This window comes from Coffea arabica, chromosome 2e (genome assembly GCF_036785885.1).
Source record: "Coffea arabica cultivar ET-39 chromosome 2e, Coffea Arabica ET-39 HiFi, whole genome shotgun sequence".
Lineage (NCBI taxonomy): Eukaryota > Viridiplantae > Streptophyta > Magnoliopsida > Gentianales > Rubiaceae > Coffea > Coffea arabica.
In genome coordinates, this window is record NC_092313.1 from 11,304,263 (window position 1) to 11,330,047 (window position 25,785).

A 25,785-nucleotide genomic window follows, 5' to 3' on the forward strand; every position below is an offset into this window, starting at 1 on the left:
TTAATTAACTACTCTTTAATTTTGAATTCCAAATTCTTTACAAGTACTCTGTCTTCTCTCCGCTCCCCCTTCTGGACCCCACAGTAGTCCCCTCCTTCAAATTGCACCGCTCAACCCCAACAGATCCAAATTAATCTCCCCACGCTTCTCCACCCTTCACAAACCTCCACGCCGCCAAAATCCCAGTACAATTATTACACTCGTCGAGCGCAAATTAGTGCGTGTCATCACGTGCTTTTATGAGATTGGTATTTGTTCCTCCCAAAGCGTAAAACTCAAAATTAGCCCACTGTCTCTCTGTTCTTTTGAAACGTGAAAGATAAAAGAGAGATCACAGATACTGTGACACACACACTCTCTCTCTCTCACACACACGCACACTCTCTCAAAATTCTGCCCTCGCCGGCCCTTTCGGCTGAGAAGAAAACAAAAAAAAGAAAAAAACAGATGAAAACAAAAAAAATTCAAATTTACACCTAAACACGGGAATAACGACGCCGTCTCCAGCATTTTCGATTCCGTTCTGTTTTTCAGTCGTCGGAAAAAGCTTTATTGGCGGCCCGATACAGGGATAGAGTAGTAGATGTTTTTGTATGTATAGTCTGATACGCTCGTAGGAGAACACAGTGTATTGTTGGTGGTGGAGATAGATAGATAGATACAAATAGGAGCAATGTCGGAGGATGAGAAGTTGTTGAAGGAGGCGAAGAAACTGCCATGGGAAGATAGGTTAATGCATAAGAATTGGAAGGTGAGGAACGATGCTAACATCGACTTGGCTGCCGTCTGCGACTCCATTTCCGATCCTAAGGACCCGCGCCTCCGGGAATTCGGTGAGTTAGGGCTTTCATTTCATTTTCTCAGATCTGATTTGTTGTTGTGCGATCTTAGCTTCGTCGATCCCTGTTTGAATATGTGTAATGTGGGTGATTATTCTTCAGTTGGATCTCACTTTTGCTGAATTGTTGCAAAGTAATTCGATTTTGTGTTTGGACATTTTTATAGGACCATTTTTTAAAAAGACTGTTGCGGACTCGAATGCGCCGGTACAAGAGAAGGCGTTAGATGCCCTAATTGCCTTCTTAAAAGCTGCTGATGCTGATGCTGCGAGGTAATTTTAATTTTCTTTCCGTGAATTTTAGTTCTGGTTGTAACAAGCTTAATTCTGTTATCTTGAATGTTGTGTGTATGTGTATGTATTTTCTGGTAGATATGCAAAAGAAGTATGTGACGTGATAGTGGCAAAATGCATGACGGGAAGGCCAAAGACGGTGGAGAAGTCACAAACGGCATTTATGCTGTGGGTGGAGTTGGAAGCTGTTGAGCAATTCTTGGTATTCATTCTGATTTCCTGTTTAATTTATTTTATTAGTGTTTTTATCTTTTACTTTAAATAGTATGTGGTTGGCAATACAACGTGTGATGTTCATTGTGCTTGTGCTGTGCTAAAGTGAACTTACTAGTCATGGAACATTCATCATATCTTAATGCTTGGTTGATCCTTAGCTGGTATATATGCTTCATAGATGTCATTTTAGGGAGTTTCCTGATTCATAATTTGTTTTGATTTCTGTAACGTGGGTTAGAGGCTTGCAGCTGGCAAAAGCTATAATTTTCAACATTGCTGTCTATGTAAATTGTTTTTCACGTTATGGGTGTTTTTGATTTAGTTGTAGTGTGTTCGACTATCTTTGACCTGGGAATGAGCACTCAAGTTTTTTATATATATGCTCTCCTTTTCCTGAAATCCTTTCTGTTATGGAAATTTTGGACCAACTTATATGAATAAGCATACAAACTGAACCTACCCAGCAGTGTTGATATTTGCAAAAAACTGCAGTACCAGAACCTTCAAACATGTGCTACAGAGCTGTAATTGTTATATATATTCTACTCAATGTGAATCACTGAGTAGAATAGCTGAATTTTAGAGTGGATGAATAGCGTTTTCCCAATTCATCTTCTCTGAATTAGTGATAAAGAAGAATCCCATGCATGACATGCCATGTTGGCATGTTATTTCGTAAAATTATGAGTACTTCTATATTATAAATGTTAATTCAGGCTGTTATGAGTAGATATTTTGGTGATGCACAGACTGATAATATCTCTGTGGTTTAACAGTAACATGAATAGGGGCAAGGCAGACTTGTGTATGCCAAAGAATTTCCTTGGCTTCTTTGTTTCATTGTGGTCCATATGTTGATCTTCCACTCTTTTGCTGGTTACTGTTATTGATTTTGTATTTTGATATCATAATTATATACTAGGTTCTGTATTGTGAGTATTCAAGTTAAGTAAAAGATAGTGCCTTGCATTGTCAAATTCAAGATATGAAGAGCTTACTATTCATAAACTGGAAGTATGGACATTATGTCACGGAATATTTTGGCAAATGAGAGAAAGCAATAACTTAATCCATCGTTGGTCCCTTCACATAGGGATTCACTTGCATTATTTCCACAATGATCAGCAAATTTGTGAATATGAGTAAGCTTGTGTTTGTAGCATTACTTTTTGCACTTTCCTTGAAATCTTTTGTCAACTGGAAAAGAAGAAATATTGTATAAGCGTTGTATTGGCCTACTTTGGGTAGGTAGAAATGAAATTAAGTTCAGGACTGATTGGAATATGCTCTTGGATTATGGATTTGGTTCTGATGAAGCAACAATTTTTGAATGGATGCGGGACTGACTGAGATTTATCTGGCCTTTGTGAGAGAAGTCAATGGCCCATTGGGCGCACTCACAGTTGCTAGTTGATAGTTACAGTTGTTTTATCTACACTTTTTGCTGGTCAATCAGTTGTTGCAGGCGTGTTTAGTCTGACATCAAAACTTAAATATAGATATTCTCTTTCAGTGAATAGGAATAGTTACATCCAAATGCTTACACCAGATATTCCTCAAATCTGGCTTTCACCACACTCTACTTCAACTACATTGTTGTGGAATTAGAGAAAGAGGTGTTCTTGATTTTTGAAGGTATGGCTGGAGCAAAGATGTTGCACTGATGGGTACGTGCTTGTTGTTGGTAGTGGTGGTTGGGCATCTTAGTTGCTGCTTTGTCGAGAAGCTGAAACATTTGAATGATGAAGTCAAAAGGAGAAAGTTGTTGGAATTTGAGAATGGACATAGTAAGGGTTGGACAGACAAGTTGGAAGCAAGATCTAGAGTGCTAAGGCTAACCGAAGGAGAATGAGAAAACAGTTTTCCTGGAAGATGTATAATGCTCAAAGAGGGAAGTGCTATGACAGAAAACCGGATGCTATTACAAGGATGAAATATGAAGGGTGAATCTTTGCAATAGTTTGTGCTTTGAACTGCTGGTTTAATTAAGGTTATGCAGAATGCAAATTTTAAATCTTTGGATAAGAAGAGCATTTGGCTATATTGCTATGAACGAAGAAAGATTCTAGGCAAGGTGGATAGATATTATCTTTCTTTTGGAAAGAGAAGTACATCCATTGTCAATAGCCAGTAGACACTCTGAACTGGGTCAATATACCAATTTAAGACGCAAAGCAGCAAACGAGTTGTTATGTAAGCTGATATAGGACACTATTGCATCTAGTAGAGTAATTAACTTTCCCATAAAGGCATCCTAACTGGTAGGAACTTAATAAAGAGCTGAGAATAAGAGCTGACTCCCTGGAAATGGCTACTAACTAGGTTGAACAATGAAGATATACCATTTGCATACTTAGATGGTTGTTGAGTTGTGGGAAACTTTCTAGGTACTTGTGGAGTGTAATGGGCTGTGCGATGGAATATGACAAGATGCACTGGATCCTCTATGGTCGAAAGAAGAAGTCTGAAATTGAAGACACTCTGCAGCTGTGATTTTGTATTTTCTGGAGAGAGTAAAAAGAGGACCTTCAACACAATGGGCAAGGACATCGAAAAGCTAGAAGCTGCTTTCTGGAATATACCATGTCTTTGATAAATCCTAGTTATCTAGTCACACTTCATCAATTGCATAGTCATTTGATGGAACATATTGTTGGTGCTGAAATAGGTTTCAAAGTAACTTTAGCTGCATTCTTTAGGTTTATTGTTTTGTAACTAAAGCTTTACTATCTTGTTAATTCATTAAAAGGTGGTTTCAGGGTACAAATACTGTAAACTTGTGAATTTTGGTGCACGTACAAAGGTGATGCAAGAGTTTGAAACTCAGTAGATAAGTTGAAAAGGCAAAATGCTTTCTGAAGGGGCTGAAAGAGGAAAACTTAAATGTTACTTTAACACTAATTAACTATCCGAACAAAGTTCGAGAAGGATAATGAGAGAGTTTGTTTAACCTTGACACAGAAGGCTTATGATGATGTATTGATGGTCCTTTTTTTTGGAATTAAGGGCAGGGAGGGGCCTGAAGATAGAGGTACAAATGGGAGATATGTTCCTGTTTTCCTGCAGTATTTATCACCATCCAAGTGATTGCAGTTGCTCTTTTTTTTTTGGATCTGATGAAGAGCTAAGCCATGAAAGTACTGTGTAGAGATTGAGCCTTGGAAACTTAATTTCTGTGTATTGCAACTAATCCATCTTTTGTTGCTTGAAGAATTGAAATAATTATGGAGGGACTTATGCTGGGAATATGTGAACGGGAATAGGGTATTTCCAGTGGATTGGAAGACATTATTGGCACCTCCAAGGAAGCAGATTTATTATAAAAAATAATAATGTTTTTTGTAAGGATTAGGAGAAATGGATATATGGATTTGCTGGTCATTTGAGATGTTTAAGAAAATGAATTTGCAGATCTGCTGATAATCATATGGCAAATAGGGTGGTCTGTTCAAGGAGCATTATGGTTGATGGTTGTAATAAAAAACAATTTGAAGGCCAAAGGTACTCAGTGATCTTGTTATGAGCTTTCAGAAACACTGGTCAGTTGGAGTTTGCCCTTTTGGAAAACTAATCGAGTCTTATGGATCATTTAAGCGATTTGATGGCAGTAAATGGAACATGGCTTTTGTTGGATCTTTCTACATTTTTGTTGTTTTGTTTAGATATCATTTTTCCTGGGTAATAACATGGAGTTCATGTGAGGGAAGTCTCTGGTTTGGATTATGCAAGTGTCCTTTTGCATGTTTTGCACATTAATGAAGTGAATGCATGTATAATGCTTGATGAATATTTTGTTCTTTGTAGGATGCCATGGAGAAAGCAATAAAAAATAAAGTTGCTAAAGCTGTTGTTCCCGCAATAGATGTCATGTTTCAGGCCTTAAGGTACATAAATCATGGTCCTTGAGTTAATTTTGTTTGACTTGACAATAATTTAGGTTTTCATGCCATTGAAAGTAATAACGTTTTGCTGAATTATTAATAGTGAATTTGGCTCTAAGATTGTGCCACCAAAGAGAATATTGAAGATGCTTCCTGAACTATTTGATCATCAAGATCAAAACGTACGTGCATCGTCCAAAGGACTAACATTGGAGCTTTGTCGTTGGATTGGTAAAGATGCCGTTAAATCAATTTTACTTGAGAAGATGCGTGACACAATGGTATGTTATTCTTTAATAGATCTTTTTGTATGTTTTCTATGCTGATTTTTAGCTCTTTGTATTTATGGTGTATTTTCTGTAACATTTTAAGAAAAAAGAGTTGGAAGCAGAGCTTGTCAATGTGACAGGGACAGCTAAGCCAACCCGCAAAATAAGGTACTGTTTCTTTTTGAAATCAATCCTCTTTTAACCTCATAGAAGTTCATGAAAGTACTTCATTTATAGCCCCAGTGGAGACGAGAAAATGTGTCATATGAATCCTTTTTGTTTTGACTCTTCGTACTGTAGTTACTTTTATAGTCATCTGCATTTTATGTTCACAAAGATTGATTTTTCGATGCAGCCTTGTTAAACTGGCACTAGGCTTTCAGTGTTGACTGTTGACCAGAGTTGTCATACCATTTTTAATACTTGTAGGAACTATTGATTTATACGTTGATATACCTTAAATCTTTATTATTGACTGTAGAGAAGCTCATGTAACCCTTTGATTCTTCTTTGCCATGGTGGATGGGGGCTTCTAAGGTTTTTGTTCCTTTCTGTTGTAGTGCATGATTGAAGATAAATGTTATTGGGGCCTATATATGTTTATTGATTTAAATCTTCAGGCCATGTTAATATTTGCTGACAGATATATGTTTGTGTTCGTTTGTTTCCATGTATGTTGCTTTCTCATGCCATTGTGCTGGGGATAATACATTCTATGGTGGATTTCATCATTTCATGCGAATACCTCCAGCCCCCATCTTTGAAAATAATGAAAATAGAATAGAACTTTACCAATCCTTAAAAACTTCCCCAGCTTATGTGCATTGTGTATCAAACCACACGATTTTAGCACATTACTTTTTTGAAGTTTATTTTGCTATAGTCTGTGAATGAAGGCTGTGCATGCTGATGACTATTCAATTTGCATAGGATGAGTGGTTTTTCCTTTTCTGATGGTAACTTTTTGATTGACATTTGTCAGATCTGAGCAAGACAAGGAGCCAGAACATGAAGCTGCTTCTGAGGCTGTGATTTCTGGGCCATCTGAAGAAGCTGCAGCTGAAGGTATGCGACTAACTCTGCCAAATGGATTCTTCTTCTGTTTTTTGTCACATTAATTATTGGTACTGAATTTGAAGAAAAGCAATGGCTTGAACTGGCATTCAAATGGTGATTTGTCTTTCAAGGCATGCTCAAGTAGAGTCATATATCCTTTGACCTCCCTGCCTGGGCCTGACAATCTTTTCTTGTCAGTTCATCAGGAGATAGATGAGTATGAACTTGTTGATCCCGTTGATATATTGACGCCCCTGGAGAAGTCTGGTTTTTGGGATGGAGTGGTTAGTGCTCCACTCACTCTCTCATATAAACACACGAATCGTTATTACTGTTGTGATTTTTACTTAAGCATCTTTTATCATCTCATTATTGGGCTAATTTATGTAGGATGGAAGGTAACTTTTTGTTTGTCCGTCTTGATATTTCAGAAAGCTGCAAAGTGGTCAGAGCGGAAAGAAGCTGTTGCAGAGTTAACCAAGCTTGCATCTACCAAAAGGATAGCTCCTGGTGATTTCACAGAGATATGCCGGACACTTAAGAAGGTTTGCAAGTCTTCTGCTTGGTTTATACACCCTTTTGCTGGAGACAAAAAGCTCCAATTTCTCACCTGTCTGCTGTCCTTTTTGAGAGATTTTTCCTGCCTTGTTTTATTTATTTGGTGCCTTTGTGTTTAATTGTTGAAATCTGGACACCTGAAGTTCTGGTGTTCTCCTAATGAACAATCAGAAGCTTGAATTTGTCTTATCTTATCATGTTAACTCTTACTTGTGCTGCAACTGCAATGTTTTCATTATATTAGTTATCAGGGTGAATTGCTATAAACAGCTGCCTCTGCCCTTGGTTCGTGTCTAGTTTTTGCTTGTTCCGTTCTGGCTTTGTAATTTTAGCCTGCTATAATCCTTGAAAAAAAGGGTACTAGACTGCTAAAACCGCTAGTTGAAGTTGACTAGGTGGTGTATTAGTTATGCAACCAACGGTCACTTTTTACTTCCAGTTGTTTGAAATCGACTGTAGGACTCTTTGGAATTGATTGAAGGGTATGACGCAATTAGAAAGAGGTAGAATTGGTTAGTCCCCCTTGGCCACATCGATATAGCCCTACTTTCCTCTTTTGGTTGTTTAGTCATCTTACCATAAGTTTTAACCTTTGTTCACTTTCCAACTTATAGCGTTATTCAAATTTTTGTTTTACCATTGGAAAGTTATCAACTTTATACTGATAAGATATTCAAACAGTACTTAATAGGAGAGCGAAGCACACTGGCTGCTTATGTGTGCAAAGCACACTCTAGAGTTATTTTTAAATTTCAATTCACATTGGTCCGACTTGTCTGGTCACAAAGTTTGTATTGTTGTTCTAAGCATCCACATGCACATGTGGTTAAATTTGTTATGATAGAATTGCAAAGTCAGCCATTCAACCACTTTCTTTTCTGTGTTTTGGAGGTTGGACTTCCCAAAATGTTGAACATTATGGGGACCTAATGATTACTTTCATGTCAAACATAGTTCAGAAATTTGGGGTATTCGGTTAGTAATAGGAAGGTGTAGCATTCTGAAAGTGGCTGATTGAGGAAAAGGACTGTTGAATGTGGAACACGAGTTAATGTGACTGACAATGGTGAAAAGGTGTTGAGACATGAGTTATTAGCTGGTTGTTGTTCAACATACAGGAATGGAGTAGCTTGTTGATTTGCAATTGTAGATTGCTGTTTTGATTTATCTAGTTACAGTTTATTAACTGACAGGCGAATGACAAAACAAATACCTGTTGTTGTCCATGTAAGTTGTGTAATCATCAAGTTTAGCAATTTTTCATGATTCTTATTGGTTATCTATTTGAAAAATCCATTGCTTTGAAGGTGTTGTATTGTTTGTAGCATTGGCTTTCAAGTTGAGTCGAGAGTTTAGGATATAGAAATCTGGTTAATTTGCTTCAGTTTTAATTTTCTGGTGCACTGTGTTGCCTTATAACTGAGTTTTAGAACCAAAAATGGGCGGATGTTAACGTGCCCTGTGGCTGCGATATGAAGCTGTACATGTATTCTTTGGACTAGACCCTTAAGATTTTACTGGACCTTTTGTAATAAAAACTTGTGCCTGGCTTCTAAACTCAGCCATGTAACCATTAATGCTCTTGCCATGCAGAGGAGGAATGATATTGAGTTTCTTTGGTAAATTACATAGGTTACCAGTCTGATATTTGTTCACTGTGAGATTAAAAATTCATTTTGGTTCCGCATGTGGTGAAAGCATTAAAATTAGACTCATTCTAGCCTCATAATTGGAGCGAGTTGGTGGCAGGGAGTTAATAATTGTAGGGTGGAGCATCCATTATGTTACTTACTGGTTTCTGGTTCTTCAGTTTCCTCTGCCACATATACTTGTCAAAAGAAGAATATAGTTAATTGTTTTCTGTAAATTTGACAATTTATGGGTAGCTTAAGTTCTTATGTGAATATTAAGGGCATCTATTTTTGTCTAACTAAAATAAAAGGATGGGTGGGTGCATTTTACTTGCTTTTTGTATTATAAATTCCAAGGCTAACCTTCTTTTCTTCTCATAGTTGGAGTAGTGACTTTTATTGGGGACTTTGCAGCTCATTACAGATGTAAACATAGCTGTTGCAGTGGAAGCTGTCCAAGCAATTGGAAATCTTGCAAGTGGATTAAGAACACATTTTTCAGGGAACTCTCGCCTTCTTTTGCCTGTTTTGCTGGTAATTTTCATCCTATGATACTAGAACTTGCATGGTGAACTGTCAGGGTTTGCTTGTTCAATCATCTAAGCAACCTTTGTAGTTTTAGTGGAAAAATGTTCTTATGTTACAACATTTTAATTATAGTCCTTTTTGTCTGGATAAATTGATCCTGAAATAGATGGTCTTGCATCTGGTATGGGAATGCAGCCAAATGTTTAGGTACACATATTAAAGTATGTCTGTTTATTTTGTTGAAGTTATATAATAGAAGAATCTCTTTTTTGGTTTATATAGCTGAAATAGGTATTTGATTAACTGAGGCTAAAATACCTGGGAGTTAGCCTGCCATACTTGACAGTTACGCTATCACAGTTCCTATGTTTATGCTCATTAATCCTATGTTGTAAAGTGGGTTTCTGTTAGGACTAGTAAGGTGCAAGAGCTCCATCTAAGTAAATCTACCCAACTAACATTTTACCAGGCCCAATACTTTTTAAATAACAGCACCCATGTCATATCCTGCGCACAAAAGTACTTTGCGGTTGAAGTACCATGTAAGGATGGTGTTTACAACTTGAGTTTTGAAATATTGTGTTAGACAATTAAAATGAATGTTGGGACAGCAAAAATTTCTGCAAGGTTGCAGTCTTATAAATACACCATAAACATTGCAGTTTTAGTCAGAAAAGTTGTTTTGTCTTTTTGGTCTCCACTCGTGCTAGTGAACTTCTTGTCTATTTGGTCCATACATCATGGCCTAGGGTTTTGACTTTAATATTACTAATCTTATGCATTATTTGTTTTCCAGGAAAAACTGAAGGAGAAAAAACCTGCTTTGGCAGAGTCTCTTACTCAAACACTCCAGGAAATGCACAAATCAGGGTGCTTAAATCTTGCTGATATTGTTGAAGGCAGGTTTTGTTTCTATACGAGGGTTTATTTAATGTTTGTGTATGATGTGTTCCACAATATTTGATATAATATTGAAAGTTTGTTTTCATGATGATTTTGATTTTTTATGTGCAGCTTATGTATACTTGTCTTTTTTTGCTTGGATTTCTTTTTCTTGTTTTGTGGAATTGCAGATGTTTGTCACATGAGTGATTGTCTTTATGAGTAGTTTAGACAAGCAAGTTCATACCTTGCTGTTGGATAACCTATTACTTGAACGCATTAATATTGGCTTATACTATTGAATGGGTTGAGTAGAACTTGTTCTTAGCACGGAAAAGGGCACTGCACTCAAGTTTTGCATTTTTGTGGGCTCAGCAAGTGCAGGTAGCCCTTTTTTAATGTTGGTTATCAGTTGCAGAAAGATGTGATTTAACTTCAACTGAACAAGTATACAATTTTGGATTATCATTTTTTCATATATATATATATATATATATATACATACCTTTGCCGAAATACTGAGCAGAAATATGAGATTCAATTTCAACTAAACAATTTTTACTTTTGTATGTTTATTTTCTTATGGTTTGGGGGTGGGGTTGAAGATCAGATTTGCTTCTTCGTCCTCTCTCTGTTTTTTATACTTGGTTTCATTTCTGGTGCTTCTGAAGGCTTATCCTAATCAAAGACCGTTGTTGTTGCAGATGTTAAGGTTGCTGTTAAGAATAAAGTACCCCTTGTGCGGTCTTTGACTTTGAACTGGGTTACATTTTGCATTGAGACAATCAATAAAGCTGTCATCCTCAAAGTACACAAGGAGTATGTGCCAATATGCATGGAGGTAAGCATACAGTTTGATCAAAATACCACCATATATATGATGTTGTTTTGTGTCACTTCTCGTATATAAGTACTTAAGAAAAATGTTTCATGCTACTTTGTGCTTTGTGAAATAATTTGGATGCTTTGATTACATTTCCCTATTTGACTTGTTGGCACAAGTTGGAGACTTGCATTTGAAAGTGAATATTAGATTTTCTAAAACTTGAAGAAAGGAAAATCAAGTTGATGCGAGGAGCGATGTTGTTATACTTTATTTCTGGAATTTCATTCTTTAGGTTACTGTACCATAATAACATGTTGATCTTTATTTTTTTGGGGTGTAAATTTTTCATGCATGTTCTGAATCATATTAGTATGTAATTGGATGGTTTTCAGATTTTAATCATGCTGTTGCAGAGTGTTACCATTTCCACAATGATGGTTTTTCTATGATGCTGGCATCTTTTCCTTTCCTATGCTAATGTCTGATGATTTGATCAATATTATCTTGTAATCCATCCCTTTGGAAAATGATTTGGCTGTTGCAGTCACTAAAAGATGGGACACCTGAAGTTAGAGATGCCGCTTTCTCAGCTTTGACGGCGATAGCTAAGGTAATTTTTCCTGTTCCATTCAATTCCTTTATGTTAAGCTAATTGACTGCTTGATGCTTGTCTACTGTGAATGTGGCCACGGTCATTTGTCTCTTCTCATTATTTCTTTTGTAGTCTGTGGGCATGAGACCCTTGGAAAAGTCGCTCGAAAAACTTGATGATGTCAGGAAAAAGAAGCTTACAGAAATGATTGGTGGCTCTGGAGGTGGTCCAGCAGTAGTTTCCAGTTCAGGTATGAAGTGATTGTTTTGATTTGTATGCATTTGTTTATAACGTGCTTGTTCTAAACCACTCAGAAGTTCTTTTCTTTGTTATGTGTCTTAACATGCATTTATGACAGGTGCAATTCAAGCTTCAGTAGGAAGTTCGTCTTCCTTGGAGGTGAATATTTTGTCCTTTTGTTGATGCTGTTGGATGTTCTTGTTTGTTTTTATCATTTAGGATCTATCTATACGAGATAAATAGTATGAATGTATACGAACGAATATATGCAAATTTTTTGAAATTAATGATGTGATATGTATTCTGCTTGGGAGCTCCAATTTTGGTTCATAAAATCAGGTTTCTCTTGCCTACTGAGTCGTGATTTATTCAAATTGCCTTGGACTATTTAGGCTGTCATTGTATTTTGATACATCTTGGTCGGATAGTTTAAAAATAGGATATGTTCTCATTGGGAAGGAGATGGTTTTATAGGGGTAGTTAATGACTCACCTGAAGCCTTTGGGAGGCTTTGGAATGAGTTCTTTGGATAGTGGAAAGCCAATCAAACTACAAAAGATTCTGAGTTTAAATGACCATGGGTAGTTCCAGCCAGGGAATTGATAATGTTTATTTTAACAAAAATTCTTTTAGCTTTTATTTTTGTTGACATTTGTTTCAAACAGATTTGTTACTGTTTGTGTATAGTTGACTTGGATATTTGTACATGGGCATGCTTTTTGGCTGTTAGACCATATTTGGCAGTCACTCATGGACAGTATTCCCCCCCCCCCACACACACACACACACATATATATATATGTATGTATGTATGTACTTAATGTACACACACATGTATATATATTTTGTGTGTGTATTTATATTTATATTTATATATATATTTGCAGTTGTAAGTTGATGGTCTCTTGCAGGTTTCAGACGGATCATTTGCTAGGAAATCTGCAGCAAGCATGCTGAGTGGGAAGAAACCTGTTCAGGCAGCTGTAAGTATTGTATGTTGCAATCATGTACTTACACACTGTGCATTGTTTTTACTTTTTCCTTTGGCAAATTTATCTTGCTTCCAGCACATTTTTTGACTTGAAGTTCAATGTTTCAGCCTGCTAATAAGAAAGCAGCATCAACTAAATCGGGTGTTAACAAAAAGGGGGATGGATCTGGGCATGCAAAAGTTTCAAAGCCTGCAGAAACTGAAGATGTTGAGGTCTAGTTATTTTTTAGCAATTTGATAATTGGAATGCATAACTGGTGTTTCTTTTTGGCATTGCTGTACAAAGTTGTTGAATTTCTTGTGTTGCATTCTCAGCCAGCTGAAATGAGTCTTGAAGAAGTTGAAGAGAAATTGGGTTCCCTAATTCAAGCAGATACTATATCTCAATTGAAAAGTACTGTGTGGAAAGAGCGGCTGGAAGGTACTTTTTATTTTTTCCTTCAAAAACTAAAGAACATAGTTTCCCCTTTGAAATCAATTCTTGAAGTTCGTTCATATAGCAGAAAGCAGTGTTTAATATTTGAGGTTTGGAGAACAAAAGCGAATGATACTTGCATCTGTAATAGTTATTGGTAATTCTTCATCTACTAATGGCCATTGTCACCAGTGCCATTGTCTATTTAGATTGCTCATTTTCATACCAAGCATCTTGTGAGCAGTGGCTGGGAACAGATATTGTACCTTCTGTCAATATATTGACCTGCCATGTCTGAATTTAAGACAATGAAAGTTATTTGGAAACGAGGGGAAGTGAGTGTACTTCACAGTATACAATCTTGGAGGTTTTTCACCTTGTGATGTAAAATCGTTTAATGATTGATGAGAGAGAGAGTGTGAGTGAGAGAGAGACAGTCCATGCTCCATTTACTGTTGTCATACATTATTTGTGCTAGGTTTGTGTAGTTGCGAGGTACCCGATCCGCCACTGTGACTATGGATGGTGTTTACTTGTTGAGCTTAGAATATTGGGCAAATCCTAACAACGATGACTGGATATTCATAGAGACCATGATGACCATAACTTTAAGAGTTGAGTGGTTTAATAGTATGTGCTTTTCAGTTTCTTTCTGATCCCTGTCTATCAAGCTCATACTTGTTCTAGTCAAAACTTATGAACTTGTTACAGTGCATTTAGTTTTTTTTAGTAGTTAGGAACTAAAAGTAGTGGTATGTGCTTATGGTGCTTCATTTATGATGTTACCCAGTTAAATTTTTTTTTCCCTTCCCATTGCAGCTATTGGCTCTTTCAAGGAACAGGTTGAAGCAATACAAGAACTTGATCCATCAGTGGAGATTTTGGTCCGTTTGCTTTGTGCTGTTCCAGGCTGGGGTGAGAAAAATGTTCAGGTACTCCTATTCTATGCTCTTTATAGTCTCATAAGAATGTAAAGTTTATTGTGAGTTCCATCCGGATGGATAAGCTGATTCCTTGTTTCCCTCTGACAACTGCAGGTTCAGCAGCAGGTTATTGAGGTTATTACTCATATTGCTTCAACTGCTTCAAAGTTTCCAAAAAAATGTGTCATGCTATGCCTTCTAGGTGAGTTGCTTTTTTTAATTAATTTTAGTCTCTAATACACACACATGTGCACACTTGGCATCTGGTTTTGTTATGCGAAATGTATTTTTGGCTGACAGGTATTAGTGAAAGAGTTGCTGATATAAAGACAAGAGCTCATGCAATGAAGTGTCTTTCTACTTTTTGTGAAGCTGTTGGTCCGGGCTTTGTTTTCCAGAGAGTAAGCCCTGTTTCCATAACTGGTTTCAGACTTTGAATGTATTGTATATTATGATAATTGGTATGGTAAGGGACAAATGAGAGCTGGTGATGTTCTTCTCAATCTGCATTTTGTTGTAGGAAGCCTTTTATTCTGTCCAGTAAATCTAACAGGATTTGCCAGAAAATTTTTTTCCTACAGCACTTTCACAACTTATCATTTACTTTCTGTGAAGTTCTCTGGTTGATCTTGCAAGTTGGGAAGACTCTATTCTTAGATTTTACCTTCTATTAATTGTCTTTCTGTTCTGTTTAGCACTCATTTTTTGACAGTTGGGTTTACTCATCATCTGATACTGTTGGCATTTGTTTTTTTTTCAGCTATACAAGATCATGAAAGAGCATAAGAATCCTAAAGTTCTTAGCGAAGGGATTCTGTGGATGGTTTCTGCAGTTGATGACTTCGGAACCTCACATTTGGTTCTGAAGGTCTGTAGTGCTTTTTGGAAGTTGTCTACTTTCTAATGATTTTTGGTCTTATCCTTAGTATAGAAATGAAGTTCCTTTATTTTGGTTACCTAAAGTTACTTTTTATGTTCTTCATCTTTTGCAGGATCTAATAGATTTCTGTAAAGATATTGGGTTACAATCTAGTACTGCTGCCACTAGAAATTCAACTATTAAACTCATTGGTACATTGCACAAGTATGTCGGTCCAGGTAAATTTTCTGCTTTCTGAAGTTATTGAAACTTTTTAATGTTTGCAGAAGATATAATGCACCTTCCATGCAGGTATTAAAGGATTTCTATCGGATGTAAAACCTGCTCTTCTCACTGCACTTGATGCAGAGTATGAAAAAAATCCATACGAGGTACAGTTGGCTCGGGGATGGTTCTCTTTCGTGTTACATTCATTCCCTTATTTTATCTTTTAGTTATAGTCTTCAGGAGTCTAATCTGCAGCACCTATAAGAACCGTTAATCTTTGAGTTCTAATTTGTAGGAGTCTGCAGCACCTAAAAGAACTGTTAAGGCAGCAGAGTCCATGTCATCGTCCTCAGGTGGTGGGCTAGATAGCCTTCCACGAGAAGATATTAGTGGTAAGATCACACCTGTTCTGCTCAAGGGCTTGGAAAGTACAGATTGGAAGGTATGACATATACACCTTAAGTTCTGTCTTGAACCATTTTTTGGAATATGCAATTTAGTAGTAATTGATTTATTCGAATTCCAGATACGACTTGAATCTATCGAAACTGTGAATAAAATCATTGAAGAGGCTAATAAGCGTATTCAACCAACTGGAACCGGTAATCATTTTTCCGTGTACGGTGAGGTGGGGTTGATTTGCACTTTAGCAGCTCATTTTATTTTATAACTTTTTCCTTGGCATTTTTGATAGGGGAGCTATTTGGGGCTCTTAGAGGCCGGCTATATGATAGCAACAAGAATCTAATAATAGCAACTTTGTCTACTATTGGCGGTGTTGCATCTGCTATGGGAGCAGCTGTAGACAAGTCAAGCAAGGTTGGGGCTGTGTCCTATTTTGATTTTCATGCAAGCTCGCTTTTTTGATGATCATATCGTGAAGACATTGTTTTTTGCAGGGGATTCTGTCAGATGTTTTGAAATGCCTGGGTGACAATAAAAAGCATACGCGGGAATGCACTTTGAGCACTTTAGATTCTTGGCTAGCTGCTGTTCATCTTGAGAAAATGGTTCTTCCCTTTTGCTTTCTATGATATTTCTGTTGCCAAAATTGTTTCTAGGTTCTTGATGTGTTGCTTCTTCAGATTCCTTATATTACAACTGCAATAACGGACGCTAAACTTGGTGCGGAAGGTCGCAAGGATCTTTTTGATTGGTTGTCCAAACAACTGAATGTGTTAGTTAACTTCCCTGATGCCACACAGCTGCTAAAGCCTGTGGCTTCTTCTATGACGGTATTTTCTTAATGGCATTTTACATTTACCTTAATATACTTTATGTTTTTATTTTAGAAAATTAAGTCTGCGTGCAACTGCAATGAAAATTTGTTTCTCTTGGTGTAGGATAAATCAGCTGATGTTCGACATTCAGCAGAAGCGTGCTTTGCTGAAATTCTCAGGATCTGTGGGCATGAAGTGGTTGGTGTTGCAAATCTTGTCTGCTCTTTCGGGTTATTGATATTTATTTATCCACTTAGACCTTTCCTACATTATCCCATTTAGGTGAGCAAGAATTTGAGAGATATACAAGGACCTGCTTTAGCAATTGTTTTGGAAAGGTTGAAGCCATATGGAGGTCTTCATGGTATTCTCCAATACAATAGCTTTAATATTTTTCCTGCTGATTTGTGGATTCCCCAGTTACCTCTTTCCTTATGGGAGTTATTCTTATTTGCTTAGAATCTGTTGATATTTGCGTTTTTAAGCTAAAAGCTTTTTAAGGTGCCTCTTGTTTGGTTGTGTTCTCCTTCAAGCGTATTTCTACTTCAAAATGTTGATTTGGGAAAGAATTCTTGGTTCCTTTTGCATTATGGCTTTTATTTTTCTGAATTTTCAAGACAAAAGTACATTTTACTTTTATTTTGTTTTTAAGAAATTTGAAGAAATTTTGGAAAATTTTAAGCAAAGATATATCTTTTACTTCTGTTGTTGATTTTTAATTCCCAGAAACGTTTGAATCTGGAAGAGTTTCTGCTGCATCAAAAGGCAGCTCAAAGATCGGAAAGTCAAACGGCTATGGTGATCGTCCAACTAGACATGGAAGCAAAGCTAATTCTTCAGTATGTTTTCTGTATAGTTGAATTGCATAATAGGGTGGAATATATAAATTTAATTAACCGTTTCTTGGTTTCCTTAGAGAGCTATCCCAACAAAAGGCCCAAGGCAAGAGTCCCTTATGTCTGTTCAAGACATTGGTGTCCAGTCACAGGCTTTGCTTAATGTCAAGGATTCAAACAAGGTATCTCTCAATTCATTTTTGAAGTCTAAATTTTAAGATTTAGCTGCTCTTGACATCAATATTTGCACAGGATGATAGAGAGAGAATAGTTGTCCGCAGATATAAGTTTGAGGAGATACGGTCAGAACAGATACAAGATCTTGAGGTTTGTTGTAGTCAAACATTTACCGACTGTAACGAGTTTTTTCTTCAGTATTGTCTATCTGTCATCAAGGTGCTTGCACTCACTAGTATTCCTATTCAACAGAATGACCTTATGAGGTTCTTTAGAGAGGATTTGCACAGGAGGCTTCTAAGTACAGACTTTAAGAAGCAAGTTGATGGGATTGAGATGCTGCAGAAGGTGCATTACTTGTCAGACCTTGTGGTATGTAGTGTTTGGATTGCCTTCTTACTGTTTGTCTTTTAAACTTTCAGGCGCTCCCATCCATTGGAAAAGATATAATAGAAGTTTTAGATGTGCTCTTGAAGTGGTTTGTTATGAGAATATGCGAGTCAAACACTTCATGCCTGCTCAAGGTGTTTTTTCACCCATTTCTTGCCAATTAAAGCATATTGTCATAACATTAATGATTTGCTTTTTCCTATCTCCTGGGACTCACTTTTGAAGAATTATTCAATAGGTGCTGGAATTTCTTCATGAACTTTTTGACATGTTGAAGAATGAGGGGTACATCATGACTGAAGCAGAGGCTGCAATTTTTCTTCCCTGTTTGATTGAAAAGGTTTTGCCACATGACCTGCTATGTTTAAATTATTATGTTTGCCTGTCTTGTGGTGGTGCCAACATGCTTTTCTGCCTATCAAATGGTAAAAAAATTTATATCTATGTTTTTTTGAAAAGAGGCTACTAATATTGGTTGTAAAAGTAACTTTTGGGTGCTTAACTGCATTTGGAGTTAGGTGCGCTTTGTTTTGGTATATTTGACCTGTGGAATTTAGTCCTTGCCATGTAGCAACTTTGTGGTGTATGCTGTGAGCTTTATATTCTGCGAGTTTATTTCTGCCTACCAAGTGGTGTTTCTTGATACATTATTCGTTATTCATTCCCTGGAAGATACATGTTCTCAGATAGATTTGTGTTTTCTGCAGTCTGGACATAACATAGCACAAGTACGAGAAAAGATGCGGGAGTTAATTAAGCAAATAATCCTTACATACTCTGCAGCAAAAACATTTCCATATATTCAGGAGGGCTTACGGTCTAGAAATAATCGAACTCGAATAGAGTGTGTTGATCTTGTTGGTTTCTTACTTGAAAACCATGTTTCAGAGGTAAAGTCATTATATATCTTAAGCTTCTGTTCCTTTGGTTTTGCTTTGAAGAATGCTTAGTCCTTTCTTCTTTTTCTTCCAGATTTGGGGACATCTGAAGTCGTTGCAATCAGTTGCAAGCTTAACATCGGAACGAGATGGTGATATTAGGAATGCTGCTTTAATTACTTTGGCTACTGGATACAAGATTCTTGGTGAGTTTTTATATGCTTCTGCTGATTAATTAGATGGACATCTATACACTTGCTACTCTTGTGCTGATTATTCTTCATTCTTTTATTTTATTTTAAACTTTGAGGTTGTATATTTTCTGGGTAGGCTGCAAGAACGTGGATTAACCTTGACCTTGTCATTATGTTATGCATTATGTATCTACACACTTCTTATTTATACTGGTTGATTTCTTTAGGTGATGACATATGGAAATTCGTCGGAAAGTTGACAGAGGCTCAAAGGAGCATGTTAGATGAAAGATTCAAGCGGAAGGTGGCAACCTTTTCTCCTTTTCTCTTGGTGGTATTGGAATTTCCTATCTTGCAGGAGCCCCTTAAAAGCTATTCATATTCAATTTTGTCAGGCACGGGAGATGGACAAAAGAAAGGAGGGAAAGCCCGGTGAGATTAGGGCAGTATTAAGGCGCTCCGTGAGGGATAATGGGTATTTCCAGTCTCTTATTCGTGTGCCTTTGTTTTGTTCTTTGCACTGAGGGGCTTTTGTTAAATTATTTTCTTGGAGCAATTTCCTTTAGTGTAGATTGTAGTCTGGCTCCTTGTGACCATTCTTTTACAAGTTTGATGTGCTACCTACTGATAATATGCTCTTGTACTATGATAACTCATAGCAAGTACAAAAAAACTCGTCCTGTCAACTCAATTTCAGTTGCTTTTTAGCTTTGTGGCTTTGATTCTTTCTGCAGTCAAGAATTGTTGAACAAGTGTTGTTTATTGGGGTTGTATATATTGTGTGTTAATGCCAAAGTTTAGAATCTATTTTCATTGAATAATAGGTGAAGAAATTAGGCTGTTATAAGTTCCAGTGGTTCTATATATACTAGCACATGAACGTATAACGCATTCATTTATGTACAGTTTGACAAATGTTTCTTATTTTACTTACAATAAAGCTTGATCTGGATTGTCAGCTATCTTTTTGCTGGTGTTCTGTGGATTAGGGGCCTCTCCAGTTGAACTTCTGTTCAGTTCCATCCAGTTCTGTAAAATAGTACCACTTTGGTGTAAACCGGTACAACTTTGGTGTAATTGTGAGTTCTGCATCAACTTAGTACAAAATTCACAGTTACACCAAAGTTGTACACATGTACACCGAATGTTGGACCCATTACAGAACTGGACAGAACTGGGACTGGAATGGCTCCATATGGGTGTTCTGGTTCTGTTGTTTACCTAGAGGGGAAAGTTCCTTCTATAAATGCCGACTCTCCAATTGAATGTGTGAATGGTTGTTGGCTGGCTTGTGGTGAATGAAATGAAACAATCAATATCACAATTTAACCCTTTTTTTTAGTAGATCTGGTCTATCTTGCATGTAAAATGTTGTGGATGGATGGTTTGGTTCTCTTCTTGTTGTTTGCATGTTAACCATCCTACCTATTTAAAAGGAGTACGAGGTGATTTTCTTCCTTCATGGACAGAAACTTGTACCATTATTCCTTCTCTGTTTCTTCCTCATTATTTGCAACAGCTTTATAGTTCTATTTCCCACTTTTACGGTTGCAAAACTATTGGAGTCTGACGATACTTTAGCCAATTTTATAGTATTCTGTTTTCTGCAGTTCCTTTTATCCCGCTTTTCTGTAAATTTTTTCTGCTTCTTTTCTTTTATGTTTACCTTGTACAAGCTCCATACCATATGTATTCTCGTCATCATCCTTTGTTAACAAAACTCTTGTGTTCCTGGAGTTAGTTTGTATTGGTATTCCAGCCTTGCTCTTTCCTAGTTTCTGCAAATGTCCCTTTTAGACCTTTCAACTTGTTTGCTGCCTTATACAGATTGGATCTAGCAGAACAAAGCGGTGAAGTTTCCAGGTCTACTGTTGGCCCATTATCCAATAGGTACTTGACTACTTCGTTGTAATTGCCATTATAGTTACATCATTGTCAATATCTTTTTGTGATTAATTCTGTACAAGTTGCAGCTTTTTATCGATTTCTGGTTTTGTTGAAGTTGCTGTTCATCTTAATATGCAAGGTGAGGTTATTAACTGTATTTTGTTCTAGGGACAGTTATAGTCATTTAGAGTTTCAAATGGATAGAGCTCCAATCCCTCGGACTGTTCCTGGCACAGTTGGTCCTACGGACTGGAATGAAGCTCTGGATATAATATCATATGGTTCCCCAGAACAGGTTTTCTTTTGTTCTCTTTTGTTTAGCCTACTATGTTAGGTTAATGTTGCAGCTTCTGGATTGTTGTTGTCCTGCTGGGTGATACTCCAATGTGGATTCATTTATTCGCTGTTTTTTTTTTCTAAGCTAATGTATTTGTGACTTGTGATATAGCTCTCGACTTGCATACTATGGTAATTAATAAGAGGGTTATAGCAAACAGCTGGACCACTGAGAAATTGACAAGACTTTGATGGGGTGGAAATTTGATCTCTCTTTGAATGGAGGTTTTAGTTTCAAGTGACAAGTGGGCTAGCTGATAAAAGTATTTTTTCTATGGTCGGTTTGTGGTATGGAATTGATTGATCAAATCCTGTTGTTAGGTGTGTTGTGGATTCTTGTTAAAAATATTAAATTAATTTTGACTAGCACCAAAGAGAAAATGTGATATTTTTCCTGGTATAAAGATGCAGCCCCTATTCTTGGGCGTGTTGTGCATTCTTGTAAAAACTGTTAGTAATTGGTTATTCATATGTGGGTGGGAATTGCGCATTACCTTTTTGTGATTTACTGGATAATTTGCATTATTTCTTGCAGTCCGTTGAAGGAATGAAAGTTGTGTGCCATGAGTTGGCCCAGGCCACTAGTGATCCCGAAGGCAGTGCTATGGATGATGTGGTTAAAGATGCAGATAGACTTGTTTCATGCTTAGCAAACAAGGCAACACTTAAATGCTTTCGTTTACAATGTTGTTCCCTTTTTGTTGATTTAAATTGGTTCAAAATGCTCACACTATTTGATCTTAGCAGGTAGCTAAAACTTTCGACTTTAGTCTGACGGGCGCCTCCTCAAGATCTTGTAAATATGTCCTGAACACGCTCATGCAGGTTGGTGCTTATCACTATTGATTGTTAGTTGACCATTTTGGTACTAATAAATGAAGAAGAGATGGTGGACATTTACTTTTCCCAGCTGTCATTGGGTTTAATAATTTTAATTTTGGTCCATTCAAGCAATCTATTAACCGTAAATGTAATTTCAATACTTTTTTTCTTTTAACAGACATTTCAAAACAGAAGACTTGCCCATGCCGTCAAGGAGAGTACTCTTGATAGCCTAATTACTGAGCTTTTGCTTTGGCTTTTGGATGAAAGGGTTCCTCGGATGGATGATGGCAGTCAACTTTTGAAAGCTTTGAATGTCTTGATGCTCAAAATATTGGTACGCTAATAATTTCGTAATCGATTAGCATTGTTACAAAATTCAAATTGTTCTTTTATATTCTTGAGACAATGTCCTTGCTCACTCCTAAGTTTGACTAATGGTTGTGCTTCCAGGATAATGCTGACAGAACGTCATCCTTTGTTGTGCTCATTAATCTCTTGCGGCCTCTTGACCCATCAAGGTGGCCATCTCCGGCAATAAACGAGTCTCTTGCTATAAGAAATCAGAAATTTTCAGATTTGGTTGTCAAATGTCTGATCAAACTGACAAAGGTGATTCTTGTGGTTGTCTTATTTCCCTACTTATCAGTGGTAGCTATAAAGATAAGTGTATATGTCTGACTTACTAAATTGTGATACATGATGTGCAAGTGCACACATATGGCCAACTTAAGCCACAAGTAAAAGTTGCTTCAGCTAGAATATGACTAGGAAAATTTACAGTTTCTTTTATTCATTTCCCAGTAATCTGCTTTAAGCATTTCCTACTGCAGCTTGACACGTTATTATCTCAAAATGATAAGAGTTAAAAGTTAGCATCTGTGTGTCTTAGAAATTATTCCATCTTTTGTCGATCTGGCTTAGCAATTAGCATCGGCTTTGTATGTTTAAGAGCTTTTCACTGATACAGGTTTTGCAAAGTACTATTTATGAGGTTGACCTTGATCGCATTCTCCAAAGCATTCACATATACCTTCAAGAGCTAGGAATGGAAGAAATTCGCAAAAGGTATCTACTTGATTGTTTAGTTGAGTCCTCTATTTGATTGCTTTGTCTGAATAGATCAAGTGGCTACTATCCTTGCATGCTATTGAGTAGATGTAGATGAATCACATGTTATTTTAAACTTTTGTTGGTTCTACTTCTATAAACAAGGGCGGGAGCTGATGACAAACCGTTGCGCATGGTCAAAACTGTCTTGCATGAACTTGTGAAGCTTCGTGGAACTGCCATAAAGGGTCACCTTTCAATGGTTCCAATAGATATGGAACCCCAACCAATTATACTTGCCTACATAGATCTTAACCTTCAGGTACTGCAAGATTTCACATTTGATACTTGATCTTGTTCCTGTGTGCTTTATTCAAAATTGAGATAAATATATTTTGGGAATTGCTAGACCTTGGCAGCAGCCAGAATGTTATCCCCATCTGGGCCTGTCGGCCAAACTCATTGGGGAGATTCCACGGCCAATAATCCAGCTCCTGCAACCCATTCTGCAGATGCACAATTGAAGGTATTGAATCCGTGTTTGAGTCATGTGACTCATCTCTGTCATTGTAGACTATGCATTCTCTCCTTTTCATCATTTGCATTTCTTCTTGCAGCAAGAACTTGCTGCAATATTCAAGAAAATTGGTGACAAGCAAACTTGCACCATCGGCCTTTATGAGCTGTACAGGATTACGCAATTATACCCCAAGGTTAGCAATAAATAACATCCAGATGCTTGAAGTAATCTCTTTTATACATGGACAATATTTACCATTTTTATGCATCAACTTCTCATTCCTGTTCATTTCAGGTTGATATATTTGCTCAGCTGCAAAATGCTAGTGAAGCATTTCGAACTTACATTAGAGATGGTTTAGCACAGGTATCTACTGAACTGTTTCTAGTGAAGTGCGTATCTATGTGGTATGTATGTTAATCAGAGATTTCCCCTTCCTTCTGTTAAACTCCTCTTTCAGATGGAGAAGACTACGGCTGCAGGAAGGACGCCTTCAAGCGTACCCTTGTCGACCCCTCCTCCTGCTGCACTTAACCTATCTTCCCCAAAATTTGGTGCTTTGTCACCAGTAAATACTAATCCGCTTAGTGAAGCAAAATCAATGAACACTAAATTAGAAGCTACAAACTTCAGTTTGCCACCATCATATGCTGAAGATGATCGAGGCAGTAATCCTGCCCTTTCAAGGGGCCCCAGGTTTGATCAGTCAGATTCAAGGCATCAATCTGGGGACCAAAGAAACGACAGATTACCATCTGGAGGTTAAATTACTGCATCTTTATATCTCTTCTGCTTGTCTTTTACTGAACTCTGGAGTAAAATATGACTGAAATATCATGGTTACTGCAGTTACAAGTGGAGCATTAGATGCAATAAGGGAAAGAATGAAGAGCATTCAATTAGCTGCAGCTGCAGGAAATCAGGAGCCTGCAAACAAGCCCGTGATAGCTGTGAATGGGAATTTAGGTCATCCCCTGCCAAATCAGTTTCCCCTCGCCACTGAGCATGCGAGTATTGAAAATTCAATGCCGGGAGGGGTTCTTCCTATGGATGAGAAAGCATTATCTGGGCTTCAGGCACGAATGGAGAGGCTAAAAAGTGGGTCCATTGAACCTTTATAGGGAGAGCAATCACTTCTGGGAAAATCATCAATTCTTTTAAGCATCTAGGTGTCATTGTGCCAAAAAGATGCTGATTTTGTAAATGAAGAGCGTGTGTCCTGGTGTAATTATAGGGCTGCCTTGAGTACGCATCCATCTTTGGTGATGGAAAAGACTCGTCAAGATTTATTAAAGGTTGCTTTTACAGCTGAGATTGTCCTGTAAGAAATTGGCAACTGGATTATTCTGATTTACTCTTTCTTTGTATATTGTAGGTTGTTCCTTTGTCATGTTTGGCATTTGATAAATGTTTAATGAAAAGTTTTTGATGTGTCAATACAACCAAATTTTGATACCAAGTGTATGTTTGATGATGGATTTCTCCGATTGGAGGTGGTATATTTGGATTTGGATATTTAGACTCCATATTTTGCAAAAAGGTGGTTGCGATTACGTCTAATCAAATCTTTTAAACAATTGTGATGGGAGGTTAATTCAAAATAACAGCTCTCAAATCCTGATGGTTTGTTTTCAGAAATCTGAGGAAGATGGATGTTATGGAATCGCTACTTGTATTACAGCGGAGGACACAGTTAATATAGCGCCTTTGTTGGACCCCTGTAGGCTGTACTTGCGAGTCACTATTTTTTTTCCCGACACGATGGCTTCTCTATTCTTATTCTTATTCTATATCATATTATATGCAAACAAATTTATTTAGTTAAATTTACTTGTACCTGCACATGAATAGTTGGATATGAATATCTTAAGTTTTTATATATGGGTATAAATAGGGTATCCAATAATATTTATTTATTAAATTGATATAATTGAGTAATCCACCAAATTCAATTAGCCCATTTAAAATTGTCTTTCCCAAACCTCCTCTCTTTTCTCACCCATTTAGAAGAATTTTGAGCCCTGCATTTGATTATTAAATTCATTGTCGGAAACTTTCATGCATTAATATTGTTTAAATTTTGTATATAGTGGAATGTTTTATTTTTCAGTCTTAACAAATATTTGATGCATTTTTTATGCAAATAGATATCCTACTTGATTTTTTTTTTTTTAGATTCGTCATTTTGTCATGATGTTGAACCACCGTTGGATCAAATGGTTGCCTTTGCATTGAAACTTTTCAGGAA

At 37.0% G+C, this 25,785-nt stretch overlaps 1 protein-coding gene across 3 annotated transcripts; it reads left to right on the forward strand.

Moving 5' to 3' along the window:
• The first annotated feature begins 333 nt into the window (after positions 1 to 333).
• LOC113730935 (protein MOR1) lies at positions 334 to 24,996 on the forward strand. Of its 3 annotated transcripts, none has more exons than XM_027255935.2 (54): positions 334 to 833; positions 1,006 to 1,111; positions 1,211 to 1,334; positions 5,153 to 5,232; positions 5,333 to 5,510; positions 5,602 to 5,666; positions 6,481 to 6,563; positions 6,753 to 6,838; positions 6,986 to 7,099; positions 9,158 to 9,277; positions 10,068 to 10,170; positions 10,858 to 10,994; positions 11,524 to 11,589; positions 11,704 to 11,821; positions 11,930 to 11,970; positions 12,723 to 12,794; positions 12,911 to 13,015; positions 13,118 to 13,223; positions 14,037 to 14,149; positions 14,255 to 14,342; positions 14,441 to 14,541; positions 14,901 to 15,008; positions 15,133 to 15,238; positions 15,312 to 15,391; positions 15,523 to 15,669; positions 15,754 to 15,829; positions 15,922 to 16,046; positions 16,127 to 16,237; positions 16,313 to 16,462; positions 16,571 to 16,645; positions 16,730 to 16,811; positions 17,174 to 17,286; positions 17,364 to 17,465; positions 17,536 to 17,610; positions 17,713 to 17,808; positions 17,883 to 17,984; positions 18,089 to 18,190; positions 18,558 to 18,740; positions 18,823 to 18,934; positions 19,150 to 19,226; positions 19,318 to 19,397; positions 20,750 to 20,812; positions 20,978 to 21,104; positions 21,681 to 21,803; positions 21,893 to 21,970; positions 22,146 to 22,304; positions 22,421 to 22,579; positions 22,938 to 23,035; positions 23,183 to 23,339; positions 23,427 to 23,543; positions 23,635 to 23,730; positions 23,832 to 23,903; positions 23,998 to 24,298; positions 24,387 to 24,996. In XM_027255935.2, the coding sequence occupies exons 1-54, from the start codon at positions 674 to 676 to the stop codon at positions 24,656 to 24,658; spliced, it is 6,090 nt and encodes a 2,029-aa protein (XP_027111736.2). In that variant the 5' UTR covers positions 334 to 673; the 3' UTR covers positions 24,659 to 24,996. The 3 variants fall into 3 exon arrangements, with proteins under 3 accessions (XP_027111736.2, XP_027111734.2, XP_027111735.2); XM_027255933.2 differs by having other exon boundaries at positions 523 to 833; positions 12,723 to 12,803; XM_027255934.2 differs by having other exon boundaries at positions 523 to 833; positions 12,723 to 12,803; positions 20,984 to 21,104.
• Positions 24,997 to 25,785: the final 789 nt, after the last annotated feature.

Excerpts from the sequence above, each read along its gene's own strand:
- LOC113730935 (XM_027255933.2), top strand. The coding sequence starts at position 674 with ATGTCGGAGGATGAGAAGTTGTTGAAGGAGGCGAAGAAACTGCCATGG. Across the intron at positions 7,100-9,157 it reads TATGCCGGACACTTAAGAAG|CTCATTACAGATGTAAACAT; the intron begins GTTTGCAAGTCT and ends GGGACTTTGCAG. Across the intron at positions 15,239-15,311 it reads GCACAAGTATGTCGGTCCAG|GTATTAAAGGATTTCTATCG; the intron begins GTAAATTTTCTG and ends CCTTCCATGCAG.